This window comes from Theropithecus gelada, chromosome 6, assembly GCF_003255815.1.
Source record: "Theropithecus gelada isolate Dixy chromosome 6, Tgel_1.0, whole genome shotgun sequence".
Taxonomy (NCBI): domain Eukaryota; kingdom Metazoa; phylum Chordata; class Mammalia; order Primates; family Cercopithecidae; genus Theropithecus; species Theropithecus gelada.
Genome location: NC_037673.1, coordinates 91,181,575 through 91,195,850, shown reverse-complemented (window position 1 = coordinate 91,195,850; position 14,276 = coordinate 91,181,575). Strand labels below are relative to the sequence as shown.

Here is a 14,276-nt window from a genome sequence, read left to right as displayed (position 1 = left end):
TCTTTCTAGTTCACCTTCTGGAATTCCAATCTGGGTAGAGAGGGAGAACCAGTTAATTACTCTTTCATCCTGCTGAACCACTTCTGTTCTTCTGAGATTCAAGGAAGACATTTACTATACTCCCGTCTTTCTCTCCTGTTGCTGTCATTTAGCAACCTCCCAGTCAACCACCTAACCTCATTCCCCTCAACACACACATTGTTCATTAAATGCTCAGTATCTAGCCTCTGTCTTTCTCTCGACCCCAGATATGTCCGTGGTCCTCTATGATCTCAATGGCCTCATGAACTCCTTTTCAACATCTCAGCCTCTTTTTCCATGATGACCTTCACCTCCCTTCCACTTTATACCTCCTTACCATGGCCAGACCCTAAATAATGTCACTGCCTGCAACAGCTCCACATCTAAAACAACACATTCAGTTATCCAACAACTTGGACAAGCAGCCTTCTACCCTGTTTCCATCATCCAGTTGCTCCCCGCTTTTGCTCTCCTGGGACCTGCTAACTCTTGATCCTCCTGCTTTCTTCCTCTCTGCTAGTCCTCTTCTGTCTTCATTTTCTTCCCTATCCGACTGAGATTTCATGCTGCATCTCTTGTCTCTGTTCTCATAGCTTCTTTCTATTGTTTTTTAGTCTAAAACCCAAACCCTGGATCAACCTTAGTGTGTGATTTTTCAATACCCATATCTGGGTTGTAAAATATTGCTATAGAAAATCTCAAAATAGTGCATATTGATGGCATTATAAATTCATGGCCTCCAACTTCAATTGAGCATTTGGTATTGCCTGGCTCTCCAAAGTGGTTCAAGTCTTCTCACTTTCCCCTGTCTGTAACTTTGATATCTCTTCCCTCAGTCTCATGTTTTCTGTCACAGAGAAAACGGAGGCATCAACTGGGGAACTTCCCTCAGCTTCCCACAATTAGCTAACAAATGTGCATGTAGCCACATCCGTCCTTTACTTTTTCCTCCAGTCAAAATGCAATAAGAATGCGTTATCTGATCTCAGGCTGATCCCTCTGATAGTGCTGTGTGTAGACCTTTTAACTTGGAGGGACTGCACGGCATCTATTTCCCTTTTCTTCTCCCCCGCCTTCAACTTTTATCTCTCTACTGCTCTTCGCTGTTAGAGTTTAAACATATGCAAGTCTCTAGCTATTATTCTTTCTTCCCCATATGACTAGAAGCAACATTTTTTTTTAAAGAAAAAAAAAGAGAGAAAGTATCTTTTTTTTTTTTTTTGAGACGGAGTCTCGCTCTGTCGCCCAGGCTGGAGTGCTGTGGCCAGGTCTCAGCTCACTGCAAGCTCCGCCTCCCGGGTTCCTGCCATTCTCCTGCCTCAGCCTCCCGAGTAGCTGGGACTACAGGCGCCCGCCACCTCGCCCGCCTAGTTTCTTGTATTTTTTTAGTAGAGACGGGGTTTCACCGTGTTAGCCAGGATGGTCTCGATCTCCTGACCTCGTGATCCGCCTGTCTCGGCCTCCCAAAGTGCTGGGATTACAGGCTTGAGCCACCGCGCCCGGCCAAGAAAGTATCTTTTACTTTAGGGTTATTTAACTTTTTTGCTTGTTATGACTCGTATAATGGTCTATAACATATTTTCTAGTGTTTAAAGCAAACTGGTTTTAAATGCTACAAAATTGCTCACCTGGAAAATTATTTACCACTTAGAATTCAAATATTTTATAAGTTCTTAATTGCTCAGTATTGTTTTCTTCTTTAAACTTTTAAATTACAAAATATACAAAAGGTATAAAACATAAATGTATAGTTTAATGAATAACTATAAAACAAATACCCACTTAACTGTCATTTAGATCAAGGAAATAACCCCATCCTATATGTCCCTTCTAAATTGATCTCACCCTTCTAGAGATAACCACCATCCTGAATTTTATTATAATGATTCCACTCTTTATGGATTTAACCCTTTCTTTGTCCCTCCAGGCCCATTCTTCCCCTTCTCCATCCTGCTCCATCCACTGGGAAGCTAACTTGTATATCAACAGATTCCTTTGGCCTCTGGCTTCTAGTTAGGTTTAGTCAATGCAGAGATCAGAGGGAGCAGAATGAGACAGGATATTTCCTTCCCCTGGCTCCTCCCCTGCAGAGTCTCCTTTGTCACCACTGTATTAGTTGAGTTATCTGGAGTAATAGAACCAACATGATGTTTGTATATATATGTGTGTGTTGTGTGTGTTTGTATATACAAACATATACATATATGTATATAATGTGTACCCACACACATATGCACACATATACACACACATATCTATATATTGAGAGAGAGAGAGAGAGATGTTTATTTTAAGGAATTGGCTCATGCAATTGTGGAGACTCAAATAAATCCACAATCTACAGGGTAGGCTGGCAGGCTGGAGACCTAGGGAAAAGTTGCAGTTTGAGTTCAAAGGCAGTCTGCTGGCTGAAATCCTTCTTGGTTGAGGGAGGACAATCTTTTTTCTATTAAGGCCTTCGAGTGATTTGATAAGTCCCATCCACATTACAGAGGGTAATCTGCTTTATTCAAAGTCCAACAATTTAAATGTCAATCTCATCCAAAAAATACCTTCACAGAAGCAACCAAGTATATGGACCCCATGACCCAGCCGTATTAGTCTGTTCTCACACTGCTAATAAAGACATACCTGAGACTGCATAATTTATAAAGGAAAGAGGTTTAATGGACTCACGATCATGGCAGAAGGTGAAGGAGGAGCAAAGGCATGTCTTACATGGTGGCAGGCAAGAGAACGTGTGCAGGAGAATTGCCCTTTATAAAACCATCGGATCTCATAAGACATTCACTATCATGAGAACAGCATGGGAAAAACTCACCCCCATGATTCAGTTACCTCCCACTGGGTCCCTCTCATGACACGTGGGGATTATGGGAGCTGCAATTCAAGATGAAATTTTCATGAGGACATAGCCAAATCATATCATTCCACCCCTGGCACCTCCCAAATCCCATGTCCTCACACTTCAGCACCAATCATGCCTTCCCAACAGTTCCCCAAAGTCTTCACTCATTTTAGCATTAACTCAAAAGTCCACCAGTCCAAAGTCTCATCTGAGATAAGGCAAGTACCTTCCACCTAGGAGCCTGTAAAATCAAAAGCAAGTTAGTTACTTCCTAGATACAATGGGGGTACAGACATTGGGTAAATATACTATTCCAAATGGGAGAAATTGGCCAAAATGAAGGGACTACAGGCTCCATGCAAGTCCTAAATCCCGTGGGGCAGTCAAATCTTAAAACTCTAAAATCATCTCTTTTGACTCCATGTCTCACATGCAGGTCACACTGATGCAAGAGGTGGGCTCTCATGGCTCTGCCCATATGGCTTTGCAGGGTATAACCTCCCCTCCTGGCTGCTTTCATGGGCTGGTATTGAGTGTCTGCGGCTTTTCCAGGTGCACAGTGCAAGCTGTAGGTGAATCTACCATTCTGGGGTTTGGAGGACGGCAGCCCTCTTCTCACACCTCCACTAGGCAGTGCCCCAGTGGGGACTCTGTGTGGGGGCTCCCACCCCACATTTCCCTCTGCACTGCCCTAGCAGAGGTTCTCCATGAGTGCTCTGCCCCTGCAGTAAACTTTTGCCTGGACATCTAGGCATTTCCATACATCCTCTGAAATCTAGGTAGAGGTTCCCAAACCTCAATTCTTGTCTTCTGTGCACCTGCAGGCTCAGCACCACATGGAAGCTGCCAGGGGTTGGGGCTTGCACACTCTAAGCCACGGCCTGAGCTTTGGCCCCTTTTAGCCACGGCTGGAGCAGCTGGGATGCAGGGCACCAAGTCCATAGGCTGCACACAGCAGGGGGGCCCTGGGCCTGGCCCAGGAAACCATTTTTCCCTTCTAGTCCTTGCGCCTGTGATGGGAGGGGATGCTGCAAGGTCTCTGACGTGCCCTGGAGACATTTTGCCCATTGTCTTTGCTAATCACCAGATTAACATTTGACTCCTCCTTACTTATGCAATTTTCTGCAGCTGGCTTGAATTTCTCCCCAGAAAATGGGTTTTTCTTTTCTGTTGCATTGTTAGACTGCAAATTTTTCAAACTTTTATGCTCTGCTTCCTCTTGAACACTTTGCTGCTTAGAAATTTCTTTTGCCAGATACCCTAAATCATCTCTCTCAAGTTCAATGTTCCACAGATCTCTAGGGCAGAGGCAAAATGCTGTCAGTCTCAGCATAGCAAGAGTGACTTTTACTCCAGTTCCCAACAAGTTCCTCATCTCCATCTGAGACCACCTCAGCCTGAACTTTACTGTCCATATCATTATCAGCATTTTGGTCAAAGCCATTCAACAAGTTTCTTGGAAGTTCTAAACTTCCCCACATCTTCCTGTCTTCTTCTGAGCCCTCCAAACTGTTTCAACCTCTGCTTGTTACTCAGTTGCAAAGTCGCTTCCACATTTTCATGTATCTTTACAGCAGCACCCTGCTCTACTGGTACCAATTTATTGTATTAGTCTGTTCTTAGACTGCTAATAAAGACATACCTGAGACTGTGTAATGTATAAATAAAAAGATGTTTAATGGACACACAGTTTCACATGGCTGGGGAGGCCTCACAATCATGGCAGAAGGCAAGGAGGAGCAAAGGCATGTCTTACATGGCAGCAGACAAGAGAACATACACGGGGAACTGCCTTTTATAAAACCATCAGATCTCATGAGTCTCATTCACTATCATGAGAACAGCCCAGGAAAAACCTGCCCCCATGAGTCAATTACCTTCCACCAGGTCCCTCCCATGACACATGGGGATTATGGGAGCTACAATTCAAGGTGAGATTTGGGTGGGGACATAGCCAAACCATATCACCAGCCAAGCTGACACATAAAATTAACTGTCACACCAAACAAAGGCCACATTTCTATTTTTTTGAGATGGAGCCTCGCTCTGTTGCCCAGGCTGGAGTGCAGTGGTGCGATCTCAGCTCTCTGCAACCTCTGCCTCCCGGGTTCAACCAATTCTCCTGCCTCAGCCTCCCAAGTAACTCAGACTACTGGAGTACATCATCACCATGCCCAGCTAATTTTTTTTTTTTTTTTTGTATTTTTAGTAGAGATGGGGTTTTGCCATGTTGGGCAGGCTTGTCTTGAACTCTTGACCTCAGGTGATCTGCCTGCCTCAGCCGCCCAAAGTGTTGGGATTACAGGCATGAGCCACCACACCTGGCCCAATTAAAAATTTAATAGGCCTTTTTAGAAATAGAGAATTCTGCCTTTTATTTTAAAAATACACACACACACACACACACACACACTCACTCCTAATTTAGGGTCCTGAGAGCTTTGCATTTTTTACAAATCTTCTCCCTAACTAAAATGGCTTAAAGTAGCTAATATCTGGACCCCTTATTCAAGTATTTTGACATTACAACTATTATTTATTTGTGGTTGTTTGCTATTTGGGATTACAGGCATGAGCCACTGCGCTCAGCCCAAAAGGCCACATTTTTTATGAGACTTACCTTTCCATGCACCTCTCTCAGGCCTAGGATTGGTTATGGCTCTGGCTGTTATGAGCCCGAGGGCGTGCAGTTTTTCCTAAACTCTGCCCACACCTTTTATTAAACAGTCCTTAATTATTCAGCTTAAGTATGCCAATACACTTTCCAAGCATGCAATCCTAAATCATATAATTACCTGCTTTTGAATTTGATATAAATGGAGTCATGGTGTATATTTTCCTGTGTTGTGCTCCCTTTGTTCCGTGTTATTTATAGAAGCTTCATCCATATTGTTGTATATAACAGTTCTTTCATCTTTGTTGCTGTATGGAATTCTAATACATGAATATACCATGGTTTATGTATCCATTCTAGTGTTGATGACTATGTGTGTTGTTTCCTGATTTAAGCTATCATAAACAGTGCATCTAGGAACATTTTGATATATGCATCTATATACACATTTTTCTCTATGGTATATATGTAGGATTGGAATTACCACATCATAAAATATACATATATTTAATTTTATGAGAGAATGCCAGACAATTTTCCAAAGTGGTAGCTTCAATTTACACTGCACCCATAGTACACAGCGATTCTGTTACTCTCTATCCTCACCAAAGTAACCATCCTGTTATTTTCACACTTTTGTATTTTTGCCAGTTCTGGTGGGCAGTGAGTCATCGTGATTTTCATTTGCATTTCCTTGACAACAATAAGATTGACTTTATTAGCCATTTGGGTTTGTCTTTTTATGTGGTATCTGTTGAACTCTTGTCCATATTTTACATTGAGTGGTTTTTGTTCTAGATCTGAACAAATTCTTTCTGTATTCTAGATTTTAGTTTTTGTTAGCTATATCTGTTACTTATGGCTTCTCATTCTGTAGTTTATCTTTTCTTTGTTTTGCTGAACTGAAGTTCTTTAGTTTAATGAAATCAAATTTATCAATATTTTCCTTTATAAGTAGGATTTTTTTCTGTCTTGTTGAAGAAATTCTTCCCTACCCTGAGATCGTAAAATTTTTTCTATATTATTTTTAGTAGTGTTATATTTTGCCTCTCACATGTAGGTATTTAAGCTACCTGCAAATAATTTTTATACATAACACAAAACAGGAAAACAATTTTCTTTTTCTCCATATAGATATTCTATTGTTTGAATTTCATTTTTTGAAGTTTCCTTTCCCTATTGCTCTGCAGTGCCATCTACTTCATATGTCTGTGCTTTTCTATTCGTCTACTTGGTTATCCTGTCAATACTATGCTGCCTTAATTATTTCACCTTTGAAAAATATGTCTCGTCTTGGCCCTTTGCAATCTTACATATTTTTTTTTTTTTTTTGAGATGGAATCTCTCTCTGTTCCCCAGGCTGGAGTGCAGTGGCGCGATCTCGGCTCACTACCACCTCTGCCTCCCAGGTTCATGCCATTCTCCTGCCTCAGCCTCCCGAGTAGCTGAGGCTACAGGCACGCACCACCACGCCCAGCTAATTTTTGTATTTTCAGTAGAGACAGGGTTTTACCGTGTTGGCCAGGATGGTCTTGATCTCCTGACCTTGTGAACTACCTGCCTTGGCCTCCCAAAGTGCTGGGATTACAGGTATTAGCCACCACACCGGGCCATAATCTTACATAAATTTTATAATCAGACTATCAAGTTACACAAAGGAAAGAAGTTAAGATTTTAATTGGGATTGTATTAAGTTTATGAATTAATATGGGATTCAGTTTTCCAATTTATAAACATAGTATGTATCTCTTCACTTATTTAAGTCTTCTTTAATGTTTTTCAGTAATGTTTTATTCCTACATACTGGATATTTTTAGATGTTATTATAAAGTGAATATAAAGGGAATCATTTCCTGTTTCATCATCTACCTCTTTCTTACTGGTATATAAAAATACCGTTGATTTTTTGAAATTGATTTGCCTTCATAACTCTGCTAAGTCCCATTATTAATTCTAATAATTAAGACAAACTTCCTCAAAGTTTGTTAAAAATGATTCTCTCTTTCTTACATGCCATTCATTTCTCAACTCACTACAAACTGTTTCCTCCTCCACCACTCCAGTCACACTGCTATTTCAAGGTCACCAACAGCCCTCAAATTGCCCAATCCGAAGGACATCCTTAGCTTTCTCAAGAGCTTACAGACCTTTCCCCCTTTTTGAAATGCCATCTTTTTTTCCTTCTATTGCAAAATGCTCTTGTTTTTCCAACTTCTCTGCTGTAGGATTACTTGTTCAGTCAGTCTCTTACATGTTGATGTTTCTTAGGGTTCTGTTCTAGATTCTTTTCTCTCCTCTTGCTATACATTGTTCCTCCTGGAGCCCTTTCATCTGCTCTCATGACTTCAGTGATTGCCCCTACATTGATGATTCTCAGATTTCAAATTCTCAGATCCCATATTACTCTCTTGGGCCTTGAGCCTGTATATCCAATTGCCTAGTCATCCCCAGTTGATCTTCCCCAGCAAGCTTAATAATAAAAATTCACTAACTTTATCTAAAATAATATATCTATGCAAACTCAACATGTATAGAATTTAAATTACCCAAGGCAAATATAAAAGAAAAATAAAATAGAGATATAAAAAATTAGAGAAAAGGGATAAAGTCATCATTTTCAGATGATACGATTGTATGCCTGGAAGTCCCAAGAGAATCAACAAGAAAACGAACTAAAACAAATTGAAAAATTAAGTAAATTGTCTGGGAACAAATGTATGCATGCATAATCTATATATGTAAACAACACCCACTTATAAACTTAATAGGAGAAAATATTTCACTGACAGTAATAACAAAAAGGATAAAATCTCTTGGAATGCAACTAACTGGAAATGCATGAGATCTATATGAAGAAAACTTTAAACATTAATAAGAAAAGCAATTAAAAAAACAACATGGAAAAGCCTTTCCCTGTTTGCTCTAGTTACTATTAGGATAACAAATAAAATTATCCTAGAGTTTAGGGGCTTAAAACAGCCATTTCATTTTACTGACAAATTCCGTGGGTCAGAGGTTAGACAGAACACAATAGGAATGGCTTGTATCTGCTCCATGATGTCTGGGGCCTCAGGTGGGAAAACTCAAATGACTTGCGGTGATTTAACATCCTTAAGTGGCCCAGTGACTCGAGGCTGGAATCATCCGGAGGCACCTTCACTTTCATGTCTGACAGGTGATGCTTGTTGTTGGCTAGGACTTCAGCTGGGGCTGATAACCAGTTGCCCGACATGTACCCTGCCCTTGCATTCCTCACAGCATAGAGGCTTCAGGGTAGTTGGACATCTTACATGGTGGCGCCGGGGTACAGAAGTGGTGGCGCCAGGGTACAGAAGTGGGTGTGCCAGTGAACAAGGAGAAAATTACATCACTTTTTATAACCTAGTCTTAGAATTCACACAGTGTCACTTCAGCTGCATTCTACTGGTTACAACTCAGAGACAAGATAGCTCAGGTTAAAGGGGCGAGGACGTAGACCCCATTTCTTGATGAGAGGAGTGTCAAGGTCACATTGTGGGATGGGAAATACTGGTGCAGCATCTTTGGAAAATGTAATCTGAGATACATGTTCTTGGATGCCATCATTTGAATCTCAATTCTTAATTAGTTAATATATAAATTTTATGTGAATGTCCCCATGCCCAACTTACATGTAATTGTTGTCCAATACTTCAGCATTCTTTTTTTTTTAACTGTAAAACTTAGTCATTATTCTTGTTCTAAAGGTCCGTGTCTGTTTGAACGAATCCATGTGTTAATCACTCTCTTTTCTTATCTTTCCTTCTCACATTCGTTCTTCCTCCAGGATTTCCTTGTTCCTAAAATTCCTCCTTTAGTAGTTCTTTCACAGCTAGGGCCTATTCATGGTAAATTCTTCTGATTTCTGTCTGAAAATAAGCTTTCATTTAACTTTTTTTCTTGAATGATAATTTAGCTGACTATAGAATTCTAAGATTCACTAATGTTAGCTTCTGATTTACATATTTTTATTAAAAAATACTTTCGCATCAAAATACCCTCAGGGTCAAAAACAGTAGGGTCAAAATGGCAAAATCAAACTCTACATTGCCCTGTTATATTATACAAGTGACTTGATAAGACTTGTTTCTGATAGCAGGGATCTTATTGTCTCTTTAACATTAAAGCAGAAATATTAAACAAATATTAATAAAGGTATACTTTGCATAAAAATTATGTATATATATGCACATGTGTATTTGTGTGACTTTAAAACAAATAAATATTGTTGAAGGTTTGGATAATGTATTCAGAGTTTCTGTTTAGATAAGACTGAGAAGGGGAGAAATTGTCCTCTTTTCTAGTTACTGAAGAAAAAAAACATTAGAATGTAAGAATTTACATAAATGATGAAAGGAATGAGAAGGGAGAGAAACAACTTAATTTACCTGTCTGATGTAAAGGAGATCTATCTTAGATTATCTACTGGTGTATTAGTCTGTTCTCACACACTATAAAGACATACCTGAGACTAGGTAATTTATAAAGAAAAGAGATTTAATTGGCTCACAATTCTGCAGGCTGTACAGGATTCTGCTTCTGGGGAAGCCTCAGGAAATTTCCAAGCATGGCAGAAGGTGAAAGGGAAGCAGGCACGTCTCCACCCATTAGTGGCTGGGGTAGGAGGAAGGGAGGGAAGTGGGAGGTACTGCACACTTTTAACCAACCAGATCTCGTGAGAACTCACTCACTATCAGAAGATCAGCAAGGGGGAAATCCGCCCCCATGATCCAATCACTTCCTGCCCGCCCCTCCTCCAACACCGGGAATTACAATTCGACATGAGATTTGGGTGGGGACACAAATCCTAACCATATCAACTGGGCAGTTCCTCTAGGAAGTGAGTGAATCCTCTCCTTATTCAGGAAGACTTCACAGCCTAATAGAATCAAGTGGGCCATTAAAGGATCTGTTACTAATCAGTCTAAAAGAAGGTCTGCGACATGGGTTTTTGTTTCGCTGCTGGGAGAGGGAGGAAAAGTAAAGAGATAGCTAACTTCCTTTTGGAATATCAAAAAAGAAAATCTGGGAATGTTTCTGAGTAATAAAAACCCATGGAAAAACACTAGAGATATAATTCTATTGAGATAGATTTTGACCAACTCTTGTTGAGATGTCAATTAATGTTTGTGTGTTTCTTGACAGTTGTTAGCTGGAAAATAATCATTGAAAATGAAAAGACTTCTCACAATGAAGTAAAAAACTGGGTAACTATTAGATTACAGAAAAAATTTAATCTAGTTTATAATCATCATAGAGTTGGGTTTAAAGCGAGCTCCCCACAAACACTCAATTCATTTTCTTTTTACAAAGTTATATTAGAGGAGTGTACTTCATACACATTATTACCAGCTGAACTTTATTGTATTTTTAAAGAAAAATTTTAGTCACTGAGCTCTGTACATAAAACTGAAAAAGTTGAAAATCAGATAACCTTTCATTGTGATTAAACCATTAATGTATTTTTAAATGGTCATTGACCTGCTAGTAACATGGAATTCTTGAATTTCTTGAATGAAATACTTAATTATATATGCTATGGTTGAAATTATGGTGTCCCTTCCAAAATTCATGTTGAAAGTTTATCCCCAATGCAACCATATTAAGGGATATGGCCTTTGGCAGGTGATTAAGTCATAAATACTCCATCCTGGCTGGGCTTGGTGGCTCACACCTGTAATCCCAGCACTTTAGGAGGCTGAGGTGGGCGAATACTTGAGTCCAGGAGTTCGAGACCAGCTTGGGCAACATGGCAAAACCCATCTCTGCAAAAAATACAAAAAATAAAAATAAATAAATGAATAAAATAGCCAGGTGCGGTGGTATGTGCCTGTAGTCCTAGCTACTCAGGAAGCGAAGGTGGGAGGATCACTTGAGCCTGGGAGGTTGAGGCTGCAGTGAGCTGAGATCTTGCCATTGCACTCCAGTCTGGGTGACAGAGGGAGACTCTGTCTCAAAAAAAAAAAAAAAAAAAGTACTCTATCCTCATGTATGGGATTAATACCCCTATAAAAGGGCTCAAGTTTGAAGGGTACACTGTCTTGACCCTCTGTCCCTTCCACCATGTAAGGATGCAGCATTCTTCCCTTCCAGAGGATGCAGCAATAAGGCACCATCTTGGAAATGGAGACTGATCCTCACCAAATGTCCGTGCCTCAGTCTTAGACTTCCCAGCCTCTAAAACCGTGAGAAATAAATTTCTGTTCTTTATGAATTACCCAGTCTCAGGTACTATGTTATAGCAGCACAGATGGACTAAGGCAATATATATATATATATATTTATTTATTTTTTAAGGCAATATATTTATAAGGAACATATTATGGGGCTGGTTTTAACTCTTTAATTAAGACTTTATTTTATTAATCATTTAAAGGAGACCTATATTTTATTTAAAACTATTTTTATAGATTGACATGTAACATTTTATACATGAGTCTAAATAAAATAATTTTAAAAGTTAAGTGGAAAAAATTGCTTCCTCCTATCAACTATTTCATATTAATCTGTTTTGATTCCACAGAAAGATTTGCCACCTCCTTAGACTAGCAGCTGCTATAGTCATGTGTCTGCCACATGTCCTTAGACTGTCTAATACTCAGAGCTAATAGAATGGATTATTTAGGCACAAAAACAAACAGAGGGGTCAGACAGAGAGCTATTTTTCCAATGAAAGAATTTATACATTTTATAATACACAAACATGAAAAATACTGCATTCAGGGGTTGCAAATGAAAGAAAAGTCTAGAGAAATGTAGAGAATAATAAAAAGTATTTCCAAGGTCAAGACCATCAGATCTCTGCCAAACTCTTTTTTCACTTACATCAAAGTGAGACTTTGTCTCTCTCTGTCTCTGTGAGTGTGTGTGTGTGTGTATGCACTGTGAGGGAGACAATCTTCTTCTGTCTGTGTATTTGTGTATCTGCATGCATATTTGTCAGTGTTTGTGTGTCTGTTGGGTCTTGAACGTAGAATACAGGAAGTGGGATGATAATGTTATAAAAGGAAGAAAGTCCATTTCTATTGGAGTCTATCTTCCATTGTATAAGAAAAAAGAATATGTTTTTATTACCAAAAACTCTGAACAATATGTGAAATAATTGAGTGATTTAATGTCTATAGGTTTTTAATTTTTATGAAGCTATTTTATTACAAAATAAATGTTTATTATTTTGTTTCAAATAAACAAATCCAACCAACCATTGATAATCACTTGATATATACCTTTCCAGATATTTTTGTGAATATATGATATATATCCTTCCAGACATTTTTATGAATTATGCATACATATTTTTGAAAAATGAAAATTTTTTTTTTTACTGTTTTTTTTTTTTTTTTTGAGATGGGCTCTCACTCTGGTTGCCCAGGCTGGAGTGCAGTGGTGCAGTCTCGGCCCACTGCAGCCTCCACCTCCTGGATTAAAGCAATTCTTCTGCCTCACCCTCCCAAGTAGCTGGGACTACTGTCATGTGCCACCAGGTCCAGCTAATTTCTGTATTTTTAGTGGAGATGAGGTTTCACCATGTTGGCCAGGCTGGTCTCGAACTCATGACCTCAAGGGATCCACCTGGCTCGGCCTCGAAAAGTGCTGGGATTACAGGCATGAACCACCGTGCCTGGCCCTAAATAAACCATTTTTTAAACAATGTAGCAAGAAGTCAATAAATACTTTTTCACTCTATCCCTAATACATAGCACAGCATAGAGTACATGGTAGACATTCAGAAAGTATCTGTTAAAGAAATAGAGAAATACTTTGTGATCATCTGTATAAGTTCTTTGCCATTTTCCCTAATTTCGAATATTTTTGTACTTATTTATGAATTCCACATGAAGTGAGGATTTTAGCCCTTTGCTAAATATGTTCCAAATACTGTTTTCCCTTGCTTATACTTAAACTTTTCTTTACCAAAAGAACAGAAAATAATACTCAAACATATAGTTAGACTTAGTCAAATGAAAAAGACGTCAGATTTAATGCAAATGGTACTTTATAGGAAATTTTAAAGAAATAAATGAAGTAAATGCAAAGTACACGAGCGAAGTGCTGAATGTTCCTCAGTAGAATTTTTGCTCTATTTCTTTTTTTCTTTTTATTTTTTTGAAGTTGAGTCTTCCTCTATCACCCAGGCTGGAGTGTAGTGGTGCAATAATTGCTCACTGCAGCCTCAAACTCATGGGCTCAAGCAAACCTCCTTCTTAAACTTCCAAAGTAGCTAGACTATAGGTGTGTGCCAACATGCCCAGTTCATTTATAAAACTTTTTTTTTGTAGGAATGGGGTCATACTATGTTGCCCAGGCTTGTCTGGAACTTCTGGTCTCAAGTGGTGGTCCTGCCTTGGCCTCTGAAAGTGCTGGGATTACAGGTGTGAGCCACTGTGTCTGGCCTCTGACTATTTAAATAAAGATACAGGAATGACTCATAGATGGTAATGTAGAATATATCTAAGAGCAGCAAATTTTTGAGTTAGACAAATTGGTTCTTATTTTATTTCTGCCCCTGGGCAGCTGAGTGATAGGGTAGAGTCACTTGATGCCTCTGAGCATCTGTAAATTGGGGACGCTCAGGCCTCTCTCCCAGAGTTGTGCCTGGAAGTGCTCTGCAAATGGTCTCTGTCTCTGTGTGAATTCTATCCCTTGATGAATATTTCCAAATTGGATACATATGTTTAAATATGAGGACAAACTACTTTTTGAACCCCAGGATGTGCTGTGGTTCTCTGCCAAAAACTTGAAGATAACATGAAAAATTGTGCGTGTGTATGTGTG

General features: G+C 39.3%; 1 protein-coding gene across 1 annotated transcript in view; it reads right to left on the bottom strand.

Moving 5' to 3' along the window:
• The window catches only part of RHOBTB3 (Rho related BTB domain containing 3), an 87,906-nt gene extending 77,781 nt beyond the window's left edge, over positions 1 to 10,125 (bottom strand). The window contains exon 1 of the mRNA XM_025387002.1: positions 10,012 to 10,125. Within this exon, the coding sequence (XP_025242787.1) occupies positions 10,012 to 10,109 (98 nt within the window). The 5' untranslated portion in view covers positions 10,110 to 10,125. The remainder of the gene's footprint in view (positions 1 to 10,011) is intronic.
• Positions 10,126 to 14,276: the final 4,151 nt, after the last annotated feature.